The sequence below is a fragment of the Impatiens glandulifera genome, chromosome 1, assembly GCF_907164915.1.
Source record: "Impatiens glandulifera chromosome 1, dImpGla2.1, whole genome shotgun sequence".
NCBI classification, from domain to species: Eukaryota; Viridiplantae; Streptophyta; class Magnoliopsida; order Ericales; family Balsaminaceae; genus Impatiens; species Impatiens glandulifera.
In genome coordinates this window covers 10,623,608-10,644,965 of record NC_061862.1, presented here as the reverse complement: position 1 = coordinate 10,644,965, position 21,358 = coordinate 10,623,608, and the positions used below count along the sequence as shown (strand labels likewise).

General features: G+C 37.6%; 1 protein-coding gene across 1 annotated transcript; it reads right to left on the bottom strand.

Moving 5' to 3' along the window:
- Nucleotides 1-18,819: 18,819 nt before the first annotated feature.
- Nucleotides 18,820-20,285, bottom strand: LOC124945586 (polygalacturonase-like). Its single transcript, XM_047486083.1, has 4 exons — nt 19,893-20,285; nt 19,406-19,695; nt 19,108-19,336; nt 18,820-19,020 (listed from the first exon to the last, which is right to left on the bottom strand). Exons 1-4 carry the CDS (start codon nt 20,283-20,285, stop codon nt 18,820-18,822), a joined length of 1,113 nt encoding a protein of 370 aa, XP_047342039.1.
- Between the last annotated feature and the right edge of the window lie 1,073 nt (nt 20,286-21,358).

The following is a 21,358-nucleotide window of genomic DNA, read 5'->3' as shown; positions in this document are numbered from 1 at the left end:
CAAATCCTTGGGATGAGAATTTTCAGGGATGAAGAAGTTCCCAAGCTTTCACAAGAAAAATATGTGAAAAAAGTTCTTAGTAGGTTCAACTTGTATGATGCAAAACCAGTTACTACCCCCTTAGCTAGTCACTTCAGACTATCTAAAGATCAGTCGCCTTCAACAGAGGAGGAGAAAAATTACATGGCAACCGTTCTGTATGCCTCTGCCATTGGTTGTATTATGTATGCGATGGTTTGCACAAGACCAGACATAGCACATGCAGTGGGAGTTGTTAGCAGATTCATGAGCAACCCGGGTAGACAACATTGGGAAGTAGTAAAGTGGATACTACGATACTTAAGAGGAAGTACGGGTCTCTCTTTGTGTTTTCGAAAGTCTAATATGGGTTTACAAGGATATGTTGATGCTGACAATGGTGGTGATGTTGATAGTAGGAAGAGCACAACAGGGTACATTTATACTCTGGGAGGTACTGCAATCAGTTGGGTTTCAAAATTGCAGAAGATTGTTGCTCTTTCTAGTTGTGAGGCAGAGTATGTTGTTGTGACAGAAGCTACTAAGGAGATGATGTGGTTACAACCTTTTTTGCGAGAATTGGGTCAAGACTACGAGGGAAGTGTGTTGCGATGCGACAGTCAGAGTGCCATTCATTTGGCAATGAATCCTGTTTATCATGGCAGGACGAAGCATATACAGGTTCGTTATCATTTCATCCGGTCAGCTTTAGAAGATGGAGTATTAGCTCTTAAGAAGATTCTCGGGAGTGAGAATCCAGCTGATATGTTGACGAAAACTGTGACAAATGAGAAACTGAAGTTGTGTGCAACTTCAGTTGGTCTTCTTCGTTAAGAAACCGAATGGAAAGCCACTACCGATCGAGAGATGATGAAGTTAGTCTCCAAGTGGGAGATTGTTGAGTTATGGAGCCTACACTTATAATAAACTCTACATTGTTAATTAGAGTTTATTGGGTTTTCTTTTTTTGGTTTTGGGCTTGGGCCTGACCAAAGTTATTTAGGTTTATTACCTGAATGTTTACCCTATAAATATGTGATTATTAAGAGTTTACATTGGTTAGATAGAATTCTAGAGAGATAAAGTGTGAGGCAAAAACTTTGTATTCTTTCTTCTTCTTCATAGTAAATCTGGTGGTGGCTGAAGTGGATGTAGCTCAATTTGAATGAATCACTATAAATCTGTGTGTTCTTGTGTTCTTCTTTCTTGTGTTTTTACAAAATTGTTTTCAAGCTGGTAGGATTTGGGAGATACAAATCCTAACACATATATGTTAAAAAAAATAAGAAATTCATAAAAAAAATAATGAGAGGCACATATAGGGATTGCAATTTGAAACCGCCCCGTGAAAACCGAACCGAATTGCCCCGTTTGGGATGGTTTTTCCCCGAAACCGAACAAGGATGGGGCGGGGATGGTATTTGTGTCCCCCGCCCCGACCCGCCCCGATTTCACCCCGTTTTCACCCCGATTATGCCTCAAATTCCATAAACATAATTAAATATATTAAATCATCAATATATTTATTTATTTACTATATTTTATAAGAGTATTAAAATTATTTCTTTATAATAATATAAAATTTTAATATATTACAATATATATTATATTAAAAAATTGGTTTATATAATTTTATTGTATAATATATATATTTTTTTAAATAAAATTTATTAACGGTGCCCCGCGGGATTCCCCGAAATCGAAAAAAATCGAATAGGGCGGGGATGGTATTAAAAAATCCCCGAAATTAAAACGGGGCGGGGATGGTAATTGTATTCTCCGCCCCGAACCGCCCCATTGCCATCCCTAGGCACATATATGTAAGAAGGCATCAAACTGAAAGATATGTTTCAGTAACTCTTTTTTGGAAAAATAAAAAACAATTTAACATCCGATAAATTTATCTCATTCGTTCCTAAGAAGGGAACGGACATGGACTCTGTTAGGATCGGGGACGCCCTTGGAGGACCGGGGTATGTTTTTCCGGTTTCTAGTAAGGGTGGTCGCTTACAACAACACACAACTTGGTGATAGTCCGGTTAGAGACTAAAACCTTTCTCAGCACTGCACAACTTGTCACAGACTCTTGAACCGGTGTTCAAGGGCGGAAGTGTCTGTTTCAGGTTGAAGCAACGTTTGCGACTTTAGATGATGTTTAAGAAGGAGGATGTTTAACGAAAGTGAGTGACCAGTTTTGGAAGTATGATTGGTTTGCGGTTTACGGTAAGACAGCGGGAAATGAAAGCGAAATGAAAGAACACAAGACAAGGAAAGTTGTTTATGGATGTTCGGAGCAAACCCTCCTACGTCACCCCTTCTTCTCAGGTTATGAGAAGGATCTCCACTAACTCTTTAGAGTTACAGTTTACACTTCCGGTCGAGCCCAACTTCGCTACTCGCCGGTTACACCAAACTCACATCTTTGATGTAATACAACAACTCAACACAATATCACACAAATCACTTCCGGTTTTAGGCAAACCGACTTTAGAATATAGAACTTTATCTCTCTAGAATTTAATGCTTTATGACTTTTTGAATTTATGATGCTCACAACTACAAGTCCCGAACTGCATTGAATGAAGACGATCCATCTTCCTTTTATAGCTGAAAGTAGCTAACGACTACTTTCTTCTCTCTCTTCTGGATTGGTTGATCGTCATCACGCCTGTTTGCAGAAGGGTTGCTTGCACGCTTCAACTTCCTCAACACCTGGCATTCATGCAGGTGACTCTGAACAGATGGTGACATAGCCGGTTTTCAGATTGATACACGTGTTGAACATCCGCTTCCGGTCGTCAGCATCGGATCACCAAGGCATCATTGCTTTCCTCCCATGCTTCTGATCGGATCTGATCTTCTTTTATTCTTTCGAGACACGTTTCTTCCGTCATAGTACGTCACTCTTGAGATTTGAATCTTCTGACTCTTAATCTGTACTTTCCGGTTTCTGTGTCTTTGTGCATTATGATCCGGTTGGAGTGTAATCTTTTGTTCTTCGTTAACCGGTTGCTTGAGATAGAGATGCCGGTTCCTGTGATCCTTCGGCTTGATCACTTTAAGCCGGTTTCTTTGAAGTGGTAGCGACCAGTTCTTGACACCAGATTTCCGGTTCTGGTTTGTTTAGTACCTGCACATGAAGTTTAACTTCTGTTTAGTTTGTCTGGCCGGTTCCAAAAATTAATCTACTTAATTTTTCTATCAATTTCTCCCTTTTTGATTATTTAGAATAAATATTCAAAAATTGTAGTGTATGGCCGGTTTTAAGAAAATTAACTTACTTAATTTTTCTATCAATTTCTCCCTTTTTGATTATTTAGAATAAATATTCAAAAATTCGACATCATAAAACAGATTTTCCCAGAATCTCGCAGAGAATCTGGTACTTGTGAGAAAGTTGACTCTTAGCACCCCAGGGTTTAACCGGGATGTCAGATCCAGAGAAACGGCGACACATTTCTTCCATTGTCACCGGAGAGTAGGTTAGATCGGTTACCCCTTCATTGGGTAAACCGCAGTAGACAGCGAAATCCGTTTCGCTGAAGAGGAATTTTTGGCCGTAAACCTGTGCAACGAGTATATCTCGGTGCACTTCTTTCACGGTTTCGAACAGTTCTTCGACTACAAGGTAGTCGATGATGAACCTGTTCTCAAGGAAACTCCTTAGCCCACTCCTTTCGATGGCTAAGAACATTTCCCTGACTTCATGATCCTCATACTGGTAGATTGATTCAAAATCTGCCAGTAGGATCTTCTTGGCTAGAGGGTTGGAGTTCATGTTTGTTTGTGAGAGAGAAAGATGATTTTATCTCAAGAGTTATGCTTGTGAATAGTGAGCTTGTGATGTTTTGACAAAGATTAAGCATGGTTTATATAGCCCGTGGATTCGGCTTGGTAATTAATGAAGTTAAGCATGCCTGATGATGTCATCGCCTATTAAATAGACTTAACTTGTTGAAGTAACTAATGGTTATTTCCAAGGTAAATCTAATAATTACTAGGATAGCAATGATGAATAATATCTATTGACAAGATGTAAGTCTCCCTCTCTTGATGATGGACACATGTCGTCATCTCGATTGAGGTAGACTTGTTTTTAATTAATCACAGGCTTCATTTTTCAAAATATGCACGAAAACTCGGTCAGTCATTTCATGTTAACCGGAAGAGTTCATTTCATCAGATCAGAGTGCATATGTACTTAGCGGTTTTCCATGACCGGTTTTAGTAGGATATTTCCGTTTTATGAAGAAAAGTTGATTAATATCAACAGTTGTTCAACTTTGGATTTGTTTTATCCACTTCAACCTGGTTATTTCAACCATTTAGTAAACATACATTTGATTTGAAATAATGAGATAATCGGGTATAACTGGAGACTTCCTCCCGGTTAGCATGTTTGATTTTATTAATGGCCTATTTGAATATGGTTTGAGAAGCTTTAGCTTCTCCCTGAACACATATCCCGGTTTTGTATATAAGCATGCATCATGATTATATCAATTGATTAAGATTAGTAAGGCCCAAAATATTTCGAAAATGTGAAAACTTAGCTTCCTGTAGCGGTTTCGTGAAGATGTCCGCTACTTGTTGCTCGGTCGACACATATTCTAGCCGGATGTGTTTCTCCTGAACATGCTCCCGGATGAAATGATGTCGAATGTCGATATGCTTCGTTCTTGAGTGCAATACCGGATTATATGTGATTGCTATGGCGCTGGTGTTGTCACAGAAGATTGGAGACTCCTTTGCTTCTATTCCGAAGTCCCTGAGTTGCTGTTGAATCCAGAGGAGTTGTGCACAGCAGCTTCCAGCCGCTAAGTACTCCGCCTCTGCGGTTGACGTTGCAACGGACGTTTGTTTCTTGCTGCTCCAGGTAACTAGCCGGTCACCCAGAAACTAACAGGTTCCGCTTGTACTCTTTCGGTCGATTTTGCATCCCGCGTAATCGGCATCGGAGTAGCTTATTAGATTGAAGCTCGAGTCTTTTGGATACCAGAGTCCCACTTCTTGAGTTCCCTTCAGATATTTCAAGATTCTCTTAGCCGCAGTATAATGAGATTGCTTTGGATTTGCTTGGAACCTTCCGCACACTCCAACCGCAAACAGGATATCAGGTCGGCTTGCCGTGAGATATAACAGCGATCCGATCATTCCTCGATATGCTGTGACGTCAACGACTTGACCATCATCATCTTTGTCCAGCTTCACGGAAGGACTCATTGGCGTAGCCGCTTCGGCACATGTATCCATCCCAAATCTCTTCAGCAGTTCGGCTGTATACTTCGGTTGGCTTATAAAAATTCCGGCTTCCATCTGCTTAACCTGAAGTCCTAGAAAGAAACTCATTTCCCCCATCATACTCATTTGAAATCTATCAGTCATCATTTTCGAAAATTTGTCACATAGCTTTGGATCGGTTGACCCGAATATGATGTCATCAACATAAATTTGAACAAGTAAAATTTGCTCCTTTCTTTCAAATTTAAAGAGAGTTTTATCTACTGAACCGATTGTAAATTTGTGATCAAATAGAAATTGAGTCAAAGTATCGTACCAAGCTCTTGGAGCTTGTTTCAAACCGTAAAGGGCCTTATTCAGCCGGTAAACGTGATTTTCATGTTCTGGATTTTTAAAACCTGGAGGTTGATTAACATACACCTCTTCATTTACTTTACCATTTAGAAAAGCGCTTTTTACATCCATTTGATAAACTTTAAACTTTTTGAAAGCTGCATATGCTAAAAATATTCTAATGGCTTCAAGTCTGGCTACAGGGGCAAATGATTCTTCAAAATCAATGCCTTCTTCCTGCTTATAGCCTTGAGCCACTAACCGGGCTTTGTTCCTCGTAACTAAACCGTCTTCATTGAGTTTATTTCTGAATACCCATCGCGTGCCTATAACCGGTTTATTTTTCGGTCTAGGAACTAGGTACCAGACTTTATTTCTCTCAAACTCGTTTAATTCCTCTTGCATTGCCAAGATCCAATCTGGATCTGACAGTGCTTCATCCACCTTTTTCGGCTCAATTTGTGATATGAAAGCAGAGTTTCCATAGTGATCCAAATTTTGTTGCCTAGTTCGGACGGGTGAGGATATGTTACCTATTACTAGTTCAAGAGGATGATTTTTGTTCCTTCTGAGGTTAATCCGAGACGTGTCTACCAAGCTTTCGGCTGGCTGATCAAGGTTAGACTGATCGGTAGGTTGAACTGAGTCAGACCGACCGATTTCTTCAGTAGAAACTGAAGCGTCAACTTTCTGCGGTAAAGCAGCTTGATCAGGTTGAATTTCAACATCAACCGCTTGGTCCTTGACAAAGCGTCTAAAAACCGGAACCTCGTCTTCATCATCAGAATAGATATTGAAATTTTCCATTCTGTTGTGAAGGTCGAAGGGTAATGCAGTGTTTCGCTCAACCGATTCATCGAAAACAACGTGTGCGGTTTCTTCAACTGTTAAAGTCCTAGTATTGTATACTCAGTATGCTTTACTCACAGCTGAATATCCCAACATTATTCCCTCATCGGATTTAGCATCAAAAGCGGTCAAGTACTTCTTGCCGTTATTATGAACAAAGCATTTACTACAGAAAATTCGAAAATACCGTACATTTGGAATTTTATCAAAATAAATTTCAAAAGGAGTTTTCGAAAACCGTTTAGTCACTAGAGATCGATTTTGTGTATAACAAGCGGTGTTGATAGCTTCAGCCCAAAACTTTTGAGCGATACCCGAATCGGCTATCATTGACCTTGCGGCTTCCTTGAGAGTTCGGTTTCTTCTCTCAGCCAGGCCGTTTTGTTGAGGAGTTCTGGCACTAGACAACTCGTGCCTAATACCGGAATCGTCAAGAAAAGTAGTTAAATTACTGTTAATAAATTCAGTTCCTCTATCACTTCTAATTTTGTTTACTCGAATAGATTTTTCATTCTGTATTCTCAAAATCAGTTTAATCAAGTTTGAAGTTGCTTGATTTTTAGAAGCTAGGAAAGTAACCCAAGTAAATTTCGAGTAATCATCAATAACTACCATAGTATAATGCATGCCTCCTAAACTAGTTACTCTAACCGGACCGAACAGGTCCATGTGCAACAGTTCTAAACATCTTTCAGATTGATAATTTCCTTTACTTTTAAAAGATGATTTCACTTGTTTTCCCATTTGACATGCAGCACATACTTTATCTTTTGAAAATTTAACATTTGGAAAACCGTGAACCAGTTCCTTGGAACAAATAAAGTTAATCGTTTTGAAGTTCAAGTGATTTAATCGTTTATGCCAAAGCCAATTTGGATCATTTCCGGCTATCATACACACAGGTTTTTCGAAATCAGTTTTCCAGTTTACTTTGTAGATGTTTCCTATCCGGTTACCGATTAACAAGGTTTCATCATTTTGATTTTTGACTAAGCATGAGTTTTTATGAAATTCAACCTTATAGCCCACATCACACATTTGGCTTATGCTCAATAAATTAAAGCTTAGTTTTTCTACTAATAACACATTATTTATGGATAGTTCACCATGGACAATCTTACCCTTGCCCACGGTTTTACCTTTTGAGTTATCCCCGAATGTGATGAATGCTCCGGTTTCGTACTTGATGTCGGTCAGTAGTTCCTTGTTTCCGGTCATGTGCCTTGAGCATCCACTGTCCAAGTACCATTCAGAATTCCTCAACCGATTGCTCCTCCTAACCTGCAGCAAACAATTATTTACAACTTTTTGGTACCCACATTTAGTTGGGTCCATGGTTGATTAGTCCCTTTGGGATCCAGACTTGAATTAGTCGGATCACTTTCCCGGTTGCGGTTTTGATAATATTTGGCTTAACTTCTTGGTCGTTGCTCAAGAATGCCTTATGTGGTGATGGACTTCTTTGATGTCGGTTTTTATCATTTTTATTTTTGTTTGGTTTCCGGTTGGCTTTCTTTCTCTCAGGATGAAGCCATTTTTCAGATTCGTTGGGACCTACATATTTAAGCGTTTCTTCCGGTTTTAGGTCTTTTTCGGTTTGTGAGCTTTTGACAAATTTTATAAATGGAAGATTGTTTTTCGTTAGTTTCATCCCGTTAGATTGTTTCGTTTCATTTTGTTTACTTGGATCATAGCCGATACCATATCTACATTTCGGATGTCGTTTATAGTTACACATTTGTTTCACTGCTTGACGTGATCTCTCCCACGCAGCCGTGACGTACATTGCTCGTTCATCAGTTTCCATTCCCGGTTGAACTGTCTTCTCATCATCCGAGAATAGTTCATCCGGTTCATGTGTTTTGATCTCATATGTTTTATCATTTTCATCATTTATTTGTTCGGTTTTAGGTTCTACATGTGTTGGCATATACGCAGATATATTTCTGAACTCAGCAACCATTTGGTTGAGTGCAGAAACTAGATCTTCCTTAGTAAATTCATCAGAAGAGAAATCAAATACCTCTTCGTCGTTTGCCATGAAGCAGGTTACTTTCTCTTCACCTTCTTCATTGTCGGAATATGCCCACTCGCTTCCACCGTCTGATGCAATGAGAGCCTTTTGGATCTCCTTTCCTTCATCAGCACGTTGATCATCATTTCTTCGGTAATCGTTTCGTTGATTATTGTTGTTTCCCCGATAATTGTTTCCTTGATAATTGTTTCCCTGATACCGGTTGCTTTGATAATTATTCCCTTGATAATTTCCTTCCGGTTTTCTATCATCTCTCCTTGGTTTTCTACACTCTGACCTGAAATGTCCAAAACCATCACAGTTATAGCATCTTTTGTTTGATTTATCTACATAATTATAATTAAAATCATTATTAGATGGTGGCTGGCTCTTCTTCATGAATTTTCCGAATTTCTGGGCTAGCATCGCCATCACATCGTCGGTTATTTGATCAGTATTTTTGACTGGAGCCGGTGCGGTTGATACTGGAGCCGTCGGTTCCACCGATGTGACTAAAGCTCTTGTTGCGGTTGATGTAGATGTTTCATCTTCAATCCGAGAATTGATCTCGAATTCGTATGCTTTCAAATCCTCAAACACATCATGCAACTTCATCTGCCCAAGGGTGCTGGACTCCCTCATCACCATGGTCTTAATGTCCCACGTGCTTGGCAGTGATCTTAGAGCTTTAATGATCACTTCTCGGTTGTCATACTTCTTTCCGAGTGTCTGAAGCTCGCTCACTACGCTGGTGAACCGGTTGCTAAATTCTTTCATATTTTCTCCCGATTTCATCCTTATGTTTTCATACTTCTACGTAGCCACCAAGATTTTATTCTCCTTGGTTCTTTCGTTTCCCTCGTGAATCTGGATAATCGTTTCCCAGGCTTCCTTTGCATTTTCGCACTCTGATATTTTATTCAAAGTGTTGTTATCTATGGCTTTATAGATGTGCCTCATGCAATGGTTGTCCAGGTTGCTTCTTCTCCGATCTTCACTTGTCCACTGGCTTTCCTCCTTGTTAATCTTGATCGGCCCTTCTTTCAGGACTCGACTCATCTCATCATCTAATGTTATCAGATGTAGATACATCTGCTTCTTCCAGCTGCTAAATGCTTCGCTGTTTAGCATTGGCGGCTTGTCGCTGTGAGTCATGCTTCCCACCATTTTGGTTGCTTGAGTGCTAAGAACCTCGCTTTGATACCACTTGTTAGGATCGGGGACGCCCTTGGAGGACCGGGGTATGTTTTTCCGGTTTCTAGTAAGGGTGGCCGCTTACAACAACACACAACTTGGTGATAGTCCGGTTAGAGACTAAAACCTTTCTCAGCACTGCACAACCTGTCACAGACTCTTGAACCGGTGTTCAAGGGCGGAAGTGTCTGTTTCAGGTTGAAGCAACGTTTGCGACTTTAGATGATGTTTAAGAAGGAGGATGTTTAACGAAAGTGAGTGACCAGTTTTGGAAGTATGATTGGTTTGCGGTTTACGGTAAGACAGCGGGAAATGAAAGCGAAATGAAAGAACACAAGACAAGGAAAGTTGTTTATGGATGTTCGGAGCAAACCCTCCTACGTCACCCCTTCTTCTCAGGTTATGAGAAGGATCTCCACTAACTCTTTAGAGTTACAGTTTACACTTCCGGTCGAGCCCAACTTCGCTACTCGCCGGTTACACCAAACTCACACCTTTGATGTAATACAACAACTCAACACAATATCACACAAATCACTTCCGGTTTTAGGCAAACCGACTTTAGAATATAGAACTTTATCTCTCTAGAATTTAATGCTTTATGACTTTTTGAATTTATGATGCTCACAACTACAAGTCCCGAACTGCATTGAATGAAGACGATCCATCTTCCTTTTATAGCTGAAAGTAGCTAACGGCTACTTTCTTCTCTCTCTTCTGGATTGGTTGATCGTCATCACGCCTGTTTGCAGAAGGGTTGCTTGCACGCTTCAACTTCCTCAACACCTGGCATTCATGCAGGTGACTCTGAACAGATGGTGACATAGCCGGTTTTCAGATTGATACACGTGTTGAACATCCGCTTCCGGTCGTCAGCATCGGATCACCAAGGCATCATTGCTTTCCTCCCATGCTTCTGATCGGATCTGATCTTCTTTTATTCTTTCGAGACACGTTTCTTCCGTCATAGTACGTCACTCTTGAGATTTGAATCTTCTGACTCTTGATCTGTACTTTCCGGTTTCTGTGTCTTTGTGCATTATGATCCGGTTGGAGTGTAATCTTTTGTTCTTCGTTAACTGGTTGCTTGAGATAGAGATGCCGGTTCCTGTGATCCTTCGGCTTGATCACTTTAAGCCGGTTTCTTTGAAGTGGTAGCGACCAGTTCTTGACACCAGATTTCCGGTTCTGGTTTGTTTAGTACCTGCACATGAAGTTTAACTTCTGTTTAGTTTGTCTGGCCGGTTCCAAAAATTAATCTACTTAATTTTTCTATCAGACTCGAAAAATGATCACCAAAATAATCCGAAATTACGAGCAGCAAACAACCCACCAATCGTTAGAAATATATTATTCAGATTATAAAAATTCGGGATAAAAATTTTGATCTGATTAAATAAGATGTTGAATCAAACAAAACGTAACACCGCCTATAATCTGAGTGATAAAATGAAAAACGAAGCACCTTCGATGCTAAAAATTTCATAGTATAGTTCAATAAGAAAATAACTTTTTTTTTTAATTGTGTATTTTTAAGAGAGATAATTAATAAAAAGAAATTTTTACTTAATTTACCATTCATCTTTAATATACATGTTTTAGAATTTCATTTTATTATCACAATCTAATTATCTTTCAACGGTGGTGTAGTCTTCTGGTCACCACTAGTAATTCATTAAATAATTTATCTCTTAAACAAATTCTTATAATCTAGTTCTATACATTCTATCTTTCAAAAATGTGTAGAAAAAATAAACTTTCAAAAATGAAAAATCATATAATACCCACTAACATATATTATATATATTAGGCAATGATCAATCTTTTATCAGGTGATTTTTCATTATATTTTATATATTAAGGTAACTAAGAGCTGATCTAGACCTTCTAGTGATTATTTTTTTTTTACAAAATGATGATTTTAATAATAAAAAAAGACTTTGTTTTTCAGCCAATGTATGTACAGATTTGAAATATCATACAAATTCGATGGTAACACCCAAGAATTTTCGGGGTAAGTGAATATTTATTCTCACTGTAAGTGTTTTAATTTAATTGCGATGCTATAACAGTAGAAGCATATTATTATATTTTTTGAGGTAGAATTAACCCCCATTGAAAAAATAAATAAAATGAAAGCATTTTGTCACGCTTAGAAAAATGTCCGGCCAAAATTTAGTAATTTCTCTTGCTGTTTAGTACTACTGAGACCATTTTACTATTTTACCCCTGCTTTGAATAATTATCTGTTGTTCAATTGGTTTTAATATTTATTAGTCATTTTTTTAGGTAACTAAATTGATATTAGAATTAGAATAGGAGGGTTTAATTCTTAAGTTTAGTAGATATTTAATATTAAAAATTTGAATTTGAATTTGAATTTGAATTTGAATCGAAATTAAAATTTCAAAGGAATTCAATCTAGTGTAATTTTATAATTCTCAATTACATTCTTTTCTTTGTAGGTCGGAATTGTAATTCCCAAATTTATTTTTTTCAAACAAAATAACTTATTGTTTTATTATTTGAAACACGATTAAAATTTTTTATTGATAATTTTGTTTTTAGAATTTAGGTTGTTAAAATATAAAATCGATATTTTTTTAATTTAGTAAGTTAATATTTTGAACTAATATATATAAGAATATAGAATTAGATTGTATTCAATTATTACACTATGATAAATTGTGATAATATCCATATTATATTTATTAATATAAGGGATGGATATGTTGTTTCCTCCCTGTATACCTTTATATTCTCCATTTCAAAAGAATGATTTATCACCTAATAAAAACACAATAAAAGGCCTTAAACTATGAGGAGGGATTAGATGTCTCCTATATTGTATTATTTGAATAAGAAGGTTTTAAAATATAATAAAGATAAATATTTGATATCGTTTTATGCTTTTTATTCAAATGATAAAGAGGGGGACAGTCTATGAGACAGTTTTATTATATATATATATATATATATATATATAATCTATTATATATCAGGTTAAATGGGAAATTGGAGAAAATGACCCTAAAAATAGGGTGAATTTAGGGAAGTGCGGGTCTATAATTTAAATAGCGCTGGTGACCCTCTTTTTTTAATGACAATTATACCCTTGTGTAACGCAACTCCAGTTGCGTGACACAATCGAATTTTTTTTTTCAAAATTTTTTTTCGTCTCGCGGTTGCGTGACGCGATTGCGTGACGCAACGGGGGTTGCGTGACGCGATTGCGTGACGCGATTGCGTAACGCAACAGGGGTTGCGTGACGCAACTGGGGCATTTTCGTCCAAAAAATTTCATAATTAAATTTTTTTGAAAAAAAAAAAAAATTGCGTCACGCAACCTGAGGATGCGTGACGCAATATGGACATTTTCGTCAGAAAAAAAAGGGTCACCAGCGCTATTTAAATTATGGGTCCGCACTTTCCTCAATTCACCCTATTTTTAGGGTCATTTACTTCAATTTCCCGGTTAAACTACTATGTTTTTTAATTTATAAAGTTAAAATGTCAAAATTGATATTTTTTAATATATGAAATTAACATGTTAAATTTAAATTTTTTTAATAAAAATTAAAATTTAAAAAAATATTTTCACCCTTTGAACTATAATAATTAGTTGTGTGAAACTAATCTTTTAATAAAATATATAATATATATTAAAATTATTTATCATATTTAAAAAAAAAAAAGAATTGGGATTAAATTACAAGTTTCTCTAACATAAGAATTAAATTGTAATTCAATGCTAATTCTTATGTTTTCATATTAAAACTAAACAACGTTAAAACAAGGTCATTTGGCTTATAAAGCGTCACTAATTAAGCGCGGATATGAATATCATTTATTTACCTAGGTGTTTCTTGCAAGGCTATTTGAATAGTCGATAAATATAGCGGCGCTTTAGGAATGGAAGAATATTTTTTTATTGATAAAAAAACAAATAAACTCTAATAAGTGTTGGAGAAATCGAATAATAGCACTTGTTTAGCAAATTAGAAATAAACAAGCTATAACAAGGCCTAACAATTCTTTTTCCCTTTTGTGTAATCAAATAGGCAGCCAAAACAATTGAGCATCAAACAATCAAACAATCAAAGAAACAAAGAGCAGGACACCAAGATTTTACGTGGAAAACCCAAATTAGGTAAAAACCACGGGACACTTCGGCCACTTAAATCATCCACTATATCAAATGGGTATACAATGTAGTTCAATACAAGCCTAGAGGTAATCTAACAAAAGTTATCAATTGACCTCATCCTAACTTGTCATTCACATACATTATCATCATCACTAAAGATGGCTAACCAAATGGAGAAGAGATAAAGGAAATCAAAAGAAGAACCTGCTGCTTCAATGGAGGAATTGCTGCTTAATGGAGGAAGAACTGCTGGAAGAGAGAGAGAGAAAAAACCAACACTCAAACTGCTGTTTTTTTTTCCTTAATTAAATATGCCCTAATGGGCTTTATTAATTTGTTAGGCCCAGCTGCCAAATGAGCTGACCCAACAAATCTCCCCCGTCAGCGCAACTTCGCGGGCTCCAATAAACCCGCTCTCTCCCGACAATCTTCAAACTTGTCCTTAGGCAAGGATTTCGTAAACATATCGGCACCATTCTCACTTGTATGAATCTTCTCCAAGTTCAGCTCTTTTACCTCAAGCACATCACGTATCCAATGATATCTCACGTCGATGTGTTTGGATCTCGAATGAAAAACTGAATTCTTTGAGAGATGAATGGCACTTTGACTGTCGCAAAACAAACTAAACTTCTCTTGCTTTTGACCCAAGTCTTGTAGGAACTTCTTCATCCATAACACCTCTTTAAATGCCTCAGTAGCTGCAATATACTCAACTTCTGTAGTAGACAAAGCAACACACTTTTGTAACCTTGATTGCCACGAAACAGCACCGTCTGCAAAGGTAACCAAAAAACCTGATACAGATTTTTTTGAATCAACATCACCCGCTATATCAGAATCTGTAAAGCCTTCCAAAATCGGAGTATCACTTCCGAAGCATAAACGTGCTTTCGAAGAGCCTCGAAGATATCTGAGAATCCACTTAACAGCCAACCAATGTTCTTCTCCCAGGTTGGAGAGATACCGACTAACAACACCAACTGCGTGTGTTATGTCTGGTCTTGTACATACCATGGCATACATAAGACTACCAACTGCAGAGGCATAAGGTACATTCTTCATTTCATCTTTCTCTTTCTCACTTGTAGGACATTGTTTAGAACTCAACTTGAAATGACCTGCAAGTGGAACTGAAACCGGTTTTGCAGTTTTCATTGTAAACCTCTCAAGTACCTTCTCAATGTACTTCTCCTGTGATAGCCAAAGTGTTATGTTCTTTCTGTCTCTTATGATTTCCATGCCTAGTATCTGCTTCACTGAACCCAAATCCTTCATCGCAAAAGACTTGTTCAACTCCCTTTTGAGCTTCTCAATTTTCGCAATATCTTGCCCAACAATCAGCATATCATCAACATAGAGCAGAAGAATAACATAATCATCAACACCGTATCTCTTGATGAAAACACAATGATCAGAAGTAGTCTTACTATACCCATTTGCTTCCATGAATGAGTCAAATTTCCTGTACCATTGTCTAGGCACTTGCTTGAGCCCATACAAGCTTTTCCTCAACCTGCAGACAAGATCTTCTTTACCTTTAACTTTGAAACCCTCAGGTTGTTCCATATAGATCTCTTCCTCCAAGTCACCATGGAGAAATGCAGTCTTCACATCCAGTTGTTCAATTTCCAAATCTTGACTAGCAGCCAATGCTAACACAACTCTGATGGATGACCTCTTCACAACCGGTGAGAAGATCTCTTCAAAATCAATCCCCTTTTTCTGTCCAAAGCCCTTCACAACCAGTCTTGCTTTGTATCGAGGTTATGAGCTATTCTCTTGGTGCTTCAACTTGAATACCCACTTGTTCTTCAAAGTCTTCTTTCCTTTTGGAAGTTTCACCAAGTCATAAGTTTCGTTCTCTTGCAAGGAATTTATCTCTTCTTGCATTGCCACCGACCACTTATTCTTGTTTTCATGAGACAAATCTTCTTGATAGGTTTCTGGTTCTCCCCCGTCAGTCAACATCACATACTCATTGGGAGGATACCTACTAAAAGGTTGTCGCTGCCTACTAGATCTTCTAATATGCTGATCATCAGGTGGCTCTAAAGAACTATCATCATCTTGTTCAGCTTCCTCTGTTGGCTCAGCATCAACTAGAGGAGTCTCATCAACCTTAACTTGGGTATTTTCCACATCATTGGGCTGTGATTGTGGTGTACGAATCCTACCATTGTCAAGCAATTCATTCTCTGTAGACTTCGGCTTTTCTTTTTTCTCAAAGTCTTCAATGGTTTGATCTTCAAAGAATACCACATCTCTGCTTCTAATGAGTTTCTTGTTAACCGGATCCCAACATCGGTACCCAAATTCTCCGTGGCCATACCCAATAAAGATACACTATCTCGTCTTGCTATCAAGCTTAGCTCTCTCATCTCGAGGAACATGAACAAACACTTTACAACCAAAAACTCTCAAGTGATCATAAGAGACGTCTTTACCTCTCCAAACTCTTTCTGGAATGTCGTCATCTAAAGAAGTTGAGGGTGAAAGGTTTATCAGATCAACCGATGTCTTCATTGCCTCTCCCCAAAAGGATTTTGGCAACTTAGCATGAAACAACATACACAAAATTCTCTCATTGATAGACCTGTTCATCCTCTCTGCAACTCCATTCTGTTGAGGTGTTTTTAGCACAGTCTTCAAAAGCTTGATCCCATGACTTTTACAATATTCCACAAATGGTCCTCTGTATTCGCCACCATTGTCCGAACGAACACATTTCAACTTCTTCCCAGTTTCTCTCTCCACTTCAGTGTGAAACAACTTGAAGTAATCCAATGCTTGATCTTTAGTCTTCAAGCAATATGCCCACACCTTCCTTGAGCAATCATCGATAAAAGTGATGTAATAATGAGCACCACCTAAAGTCAAGGAATACATAAAACATATGTCTGTGTGAACCATATCTAAGATATTGGGCTTCCTAGATGGAGAGAAACTTTTGAAGGAAACTCTATGTTGCTTACCAACTAAGCAATCTGTGCATGTCTTCAAATCTGTGGACTTAAGCCTTGAAGATCAATTGTCTTGGAGAGAACTCGCATGCCATTTTGAATTAAGTGACCAAGTCTCTTATGCCAAAGCTGTGCTGAACAATCATTAACTGCATTTGCTTCTCCCCCGTAAGACTTAGTCTCTGTCACATAAAGAGAACCGACCTTCTTTCCTTTAGCTATCACCAAATACCCCTTAGTGAGTTTCCATTTTCCTTCACCAAAGTAACTATGGTAGCCCTCATCATCAAGAATACCAGTAGAGATCAAATTCATCCGAATATCAGGAACATGTCGAACATTCTTCAAAAGTAGCTTGCACAAAGTGTTAGGATCCAAACAGATATCTCCTTTTCCAACAATCTTACACGTAACATGGTTTCCCAACGTCACTGAACCAAACTGTCCACTAGTGTAAGAAGCAAATATATCACAACGATTGGTGACATGATAAGAAGCACCTGAGTCTACCACCCATTGTGTATCTTGAGAAACAAGGTTGATACTATCATTGTCGTAAACAATATCGATGTCGTTACCACCCACATCTGCAACCTTACTACTTCCATCTTGCTTATTCTCCTTTTGTTCCCGTTTCAAAGATCTGCACTGATACTTCTTGTGTCCTAGCTTGCCACAATGATAACATGTAATCTTTTTTCTCGAGCTGGATGTTCCCCGTGACCTGTCTGAACTGCCACTGCGATTCTTTGGAGTTTTACTTTTACTTCTACCCCTTCTCTCGGTCACGAACACCTGACTTGGAGTCGAGAAGCCCTGTTTTTTTCTTCTAGCCTCTTCATTCAGCACGCTCTCTTTCATCATTTTCAAAGTGAACTTACCTTGTGAAACAGAATTGGTAATTGAAACCACAAGTGTTTCCCAACTATCAGGCAGAGAATTAATCAAACACATAGCATGAAGCTCATCATCAAATTTCATTCCTATCGCAGCCTTCTCATTTAGAATCCCCTGAAAAGCATTTAGATGCTCAGACATAGAAGACCCATCTTGATATTTCAACGAGCAAAGCTTCCTAAATAGAAATGCTCTGTTTTGAGTGTTGTTCTTCTCATACAGCTCACTGAAAATAGTCCACACTTTATGAGCATTAACCTTAGTAGCCACATGCTGATACACACTATTGTCAACCCATTGCCTGATTTTACCAACTGCCTTTCTGTTCAGCTTCTTCCAATCTGCATCTGTCATAGTCTCTGGTTTTCCTTTATCACCCAAAATAGTGTCTTCATAATCATAATTACACAATAAGTCCTCCATCTGTGACTTCCAGATTGTGTAATTGGTAGCTGTGAGTTTGATCATCGTTCCATTACTGCTCAACGATTCTTCCATTTGAATTACACAAGAATCACCATCAAACGAACTCAGCTCTGATACCACTTGTTGTAGAAATCGAATAATAGCACCTGTTTAGCAATTTAGAAATAAACAAGCTACAACAAGGCCTAACAATTCTTTTTCCCTTTTGTGTAATCAAATAGGCAGCCAAAACAATTGAGCATCAAACAATCAAACAATCAAAGAAACAAAGAGCATGACACCAAGATTTTACGTGGAAAACCCAAATTAGGTAAAACCACGGGACACTTCGGCCACTTAAATCATCCACTATATCAAATGGGTATACAATGTAGTTCAATACAAGCCTAGAGGTAATCTAACAAAAGTTATCAATTGACCTCATCCTAACTTGTCATTCACATACATTATCATCATCACTAAAGATGGCTAACCAAATGGAGAAGAGATAAAGGAAATCAAAAGAAGAACCTGCTGCTTCAATGGAGGAATTGCTGCTTAATGGAAGAAGAACTGCTGGAAGAGAGAGAGAGAGAAAAAACCAACACTCAAACTGCTGTGTTTTTTTTTTCCTTAATTAAATATGCCCTAATGGGCTTTATTAATTTGTTAGGCCCAGCTGTCAAATGAGCTGACCCAACAATAAGTTCTAAGCTAAGATCACATATTTATTACATGAGTCCTAGCTAAAATAAGTACTAAATGCAACTGCCTCCGACAACATTCAAACACTCGAATTTCACTGGCGTCTTGCCACTTCCAAACTTCATATCCACGCCTTTCAACGTTATTCCACTGCATGGCTTATTCTTGTTGCAATCAAAATTTACGCCCAACTCTGACGCCGATGTCCCATGGATATCGTTATAAGTCACATCGCTAACCTTTATTCCAGAACCCTTCAAAAACAAAAACAAAAATGTATTGATTAATTAGGAATTCAAAACAAAATGTATTATAAAGACATTGATCAGTAACATATATACCAATCGAGGGCAGTTATATTTTCCGTTGCAGTAATGTTGGTCGATAATGATGGGATTTAGAACATTGAACATAGTAACGTGTTGGAAGAGAACATCTTTCACAAATCCACTGCTCTGTTTCTCCCACGACTTTATCCTCACCCCGTTTTGTGTTCCAACAAACGTCGCTGTGTTAACTGTCACGTTTTGCACCCCATCTTCATTCAATTCCCTCCCCAGGCTTCCAATGCTGTCACAAATAATAATTAGTTAAGAAAGATTACATTATAAAATTGACTCTTAATTATTATTTTCTTACCTGATACCGTGGCCAGGCCCGCAAACTATGCCCTCCATCCACAAGTTGGTGGAACCGGGGCCAATGGAGATACAGTCATCTCCAGTGCCGATCTTTGAGTTCATGACTTTAACATCGGAAGACTGAGAGATATGGATTCCATCGGTGTTTTGGCTGTTTCCGTCGGCGGTTATTCTGATTCCTTGTAGTTTCACATTATTGCAACCCAAGATGACCATATGGAACATTTGGCTGTTTAATGAGGTCAAACCACTTACTAATACATTCTTCGAATTGCTGAATTGCAATGACTACAAAAATTAAATGTAAGTTATAAGCTCATGCAGATATATAGATTAAAAATAATAATAATTAAGTTTTAGAACGAGGGAATTTATAAGCTCGATAATCTGTTGAACAAGTTGTAAATGTATTTATTTTTCTTTTGTGACATTATTTTCTTTCGTGTCATCATTTTTCATTAGATTTAGTTAATTAAATTATTTACCGTGGCGCCAGATGGACAGTTGTCGCCGGAGTTCTTGCAAGCCCACAAACCGGAACCTTTGGCATCAAGATTGCCTCCATAGATGGAAACTCCATTTGTTTGCTTAAATACTATCCAATTGTAACTTTTAGCAAGCACACCATAATTTGATGGTGCCACAAGTGTCCCATCAATTCGGAATGTGATGTCACTTGATTCGCAACCATCGCCTACGAATGAAATGGTAGAACTGATCAAGTATCTCCCTTTAGGCACACTGATCGTGGCTATGTCAGGTGAACTGCAAGCCAAGGCCCATGCTTTGAGGAAGGCCTTCGAGGAGTCGGTCAAACCGTTGGGCTCGGCTCCCAGGCTCACAACATTGTATGTGGTTGGAGCTCCGGGTGCTGCCATGGAGACAATAATAGAAAAGAGGGCTAAGCAAACAATTAAGAGGTGATGATCCATTTTATTTTCTTTCTTTAGATCTCTATAGAAGATATTAGAAGGTGAGTGAGTGTAGGGGATTGCAATTGTTTATATTTATATTTGACAAAATTTTCAATTGAATTATGACAGTGACAAAATATAAGTTTTCAAATAGGCTTATATCTTGTAATTTTATTTTATTTTGGTGATTAGTATAACGATATATTCAATCTTTTCACAATATTTCAAATGAGAAGGATATATATAAATATATATTATATAAAGGCAATAATCAAACTTTTTAAGATTTATGAATTCAAGTGATATTGTTATTAAATGATGATTTTATGAATTTTCACTAACTTATTCATAAAATATATTTTAATAAAATTTACAATATATGTCATTGCTTGGATCCGTTTGTTGAAGGTACTAGAGTAGGCAGGCCTTCAAGGAGGAGATCGACCGTTCATTTGAATCGGTTCATACATAATACATTTCTTCTATCTGCCTATTCTTCTTAATTTCAATATTATCAATTAAAGTTTCATCGGTTTCTATATGCAAATCACTTTAAAACAATTCTTAACTTAAAAATAAAAATATATATTTATAAAGATAAAGAAAGAAGACTCCATTCTTTTACACATTTTTTTTTTGCAAAAATGAATCAAGGGAGCACGTACAAACACCAAATACGAATACGAGCAAGTTTGTGAGAAAGACACAGATTCGAAACACCCATAACCAAACAAATTAAAAACACCCTTACCAAAATCAACAATCAATTAAGAAAGGAAAAAGAAAATTCATCCGCCGACCAAAAAATGACAAATATTTGGGCGAATCAAATATTACACAAGTAAATAACAATTTGAAAATGATTTGTGATGACAGACCTAGCTTTGGCCCAAATGTGTGGGGCGGATGTTTGAGTTATTGAAAATTCTCATATTGAGTTCGATACATTCGATTCATACATTCCAAATGATTATTGAGAAAATGGCATCCGAAGTTTCTGGTCATCAATCGAGGTTCCAAAGGCGAGTAATTCCATG

Excerpts from the sequence above, each read along its gene's own strand:
- LOC124945586 (XM_047486083.1), bottom strand. The coding sequence starts at position 20,285 with ATGGCAGCACCCGGAGCTCCAACCACATACAATGTTGTGAGCCTGGGA. Across the intron at positions 19,337-19,405 it reads GGGCCTGGCCACGGTATCAG|CATTGGAAGCCTGGGGAGGG; the intron begins GTAAGAAAATAA and ends TATTTGTGACAG. Across the intron at positions 19,021-19,107 it reads AATATAACTGCCCTCGATTG|GGTTCTGGAATAAAGGTTAG; the intron begins GTATATATGTTA and ends TTGTTTTTGAAG.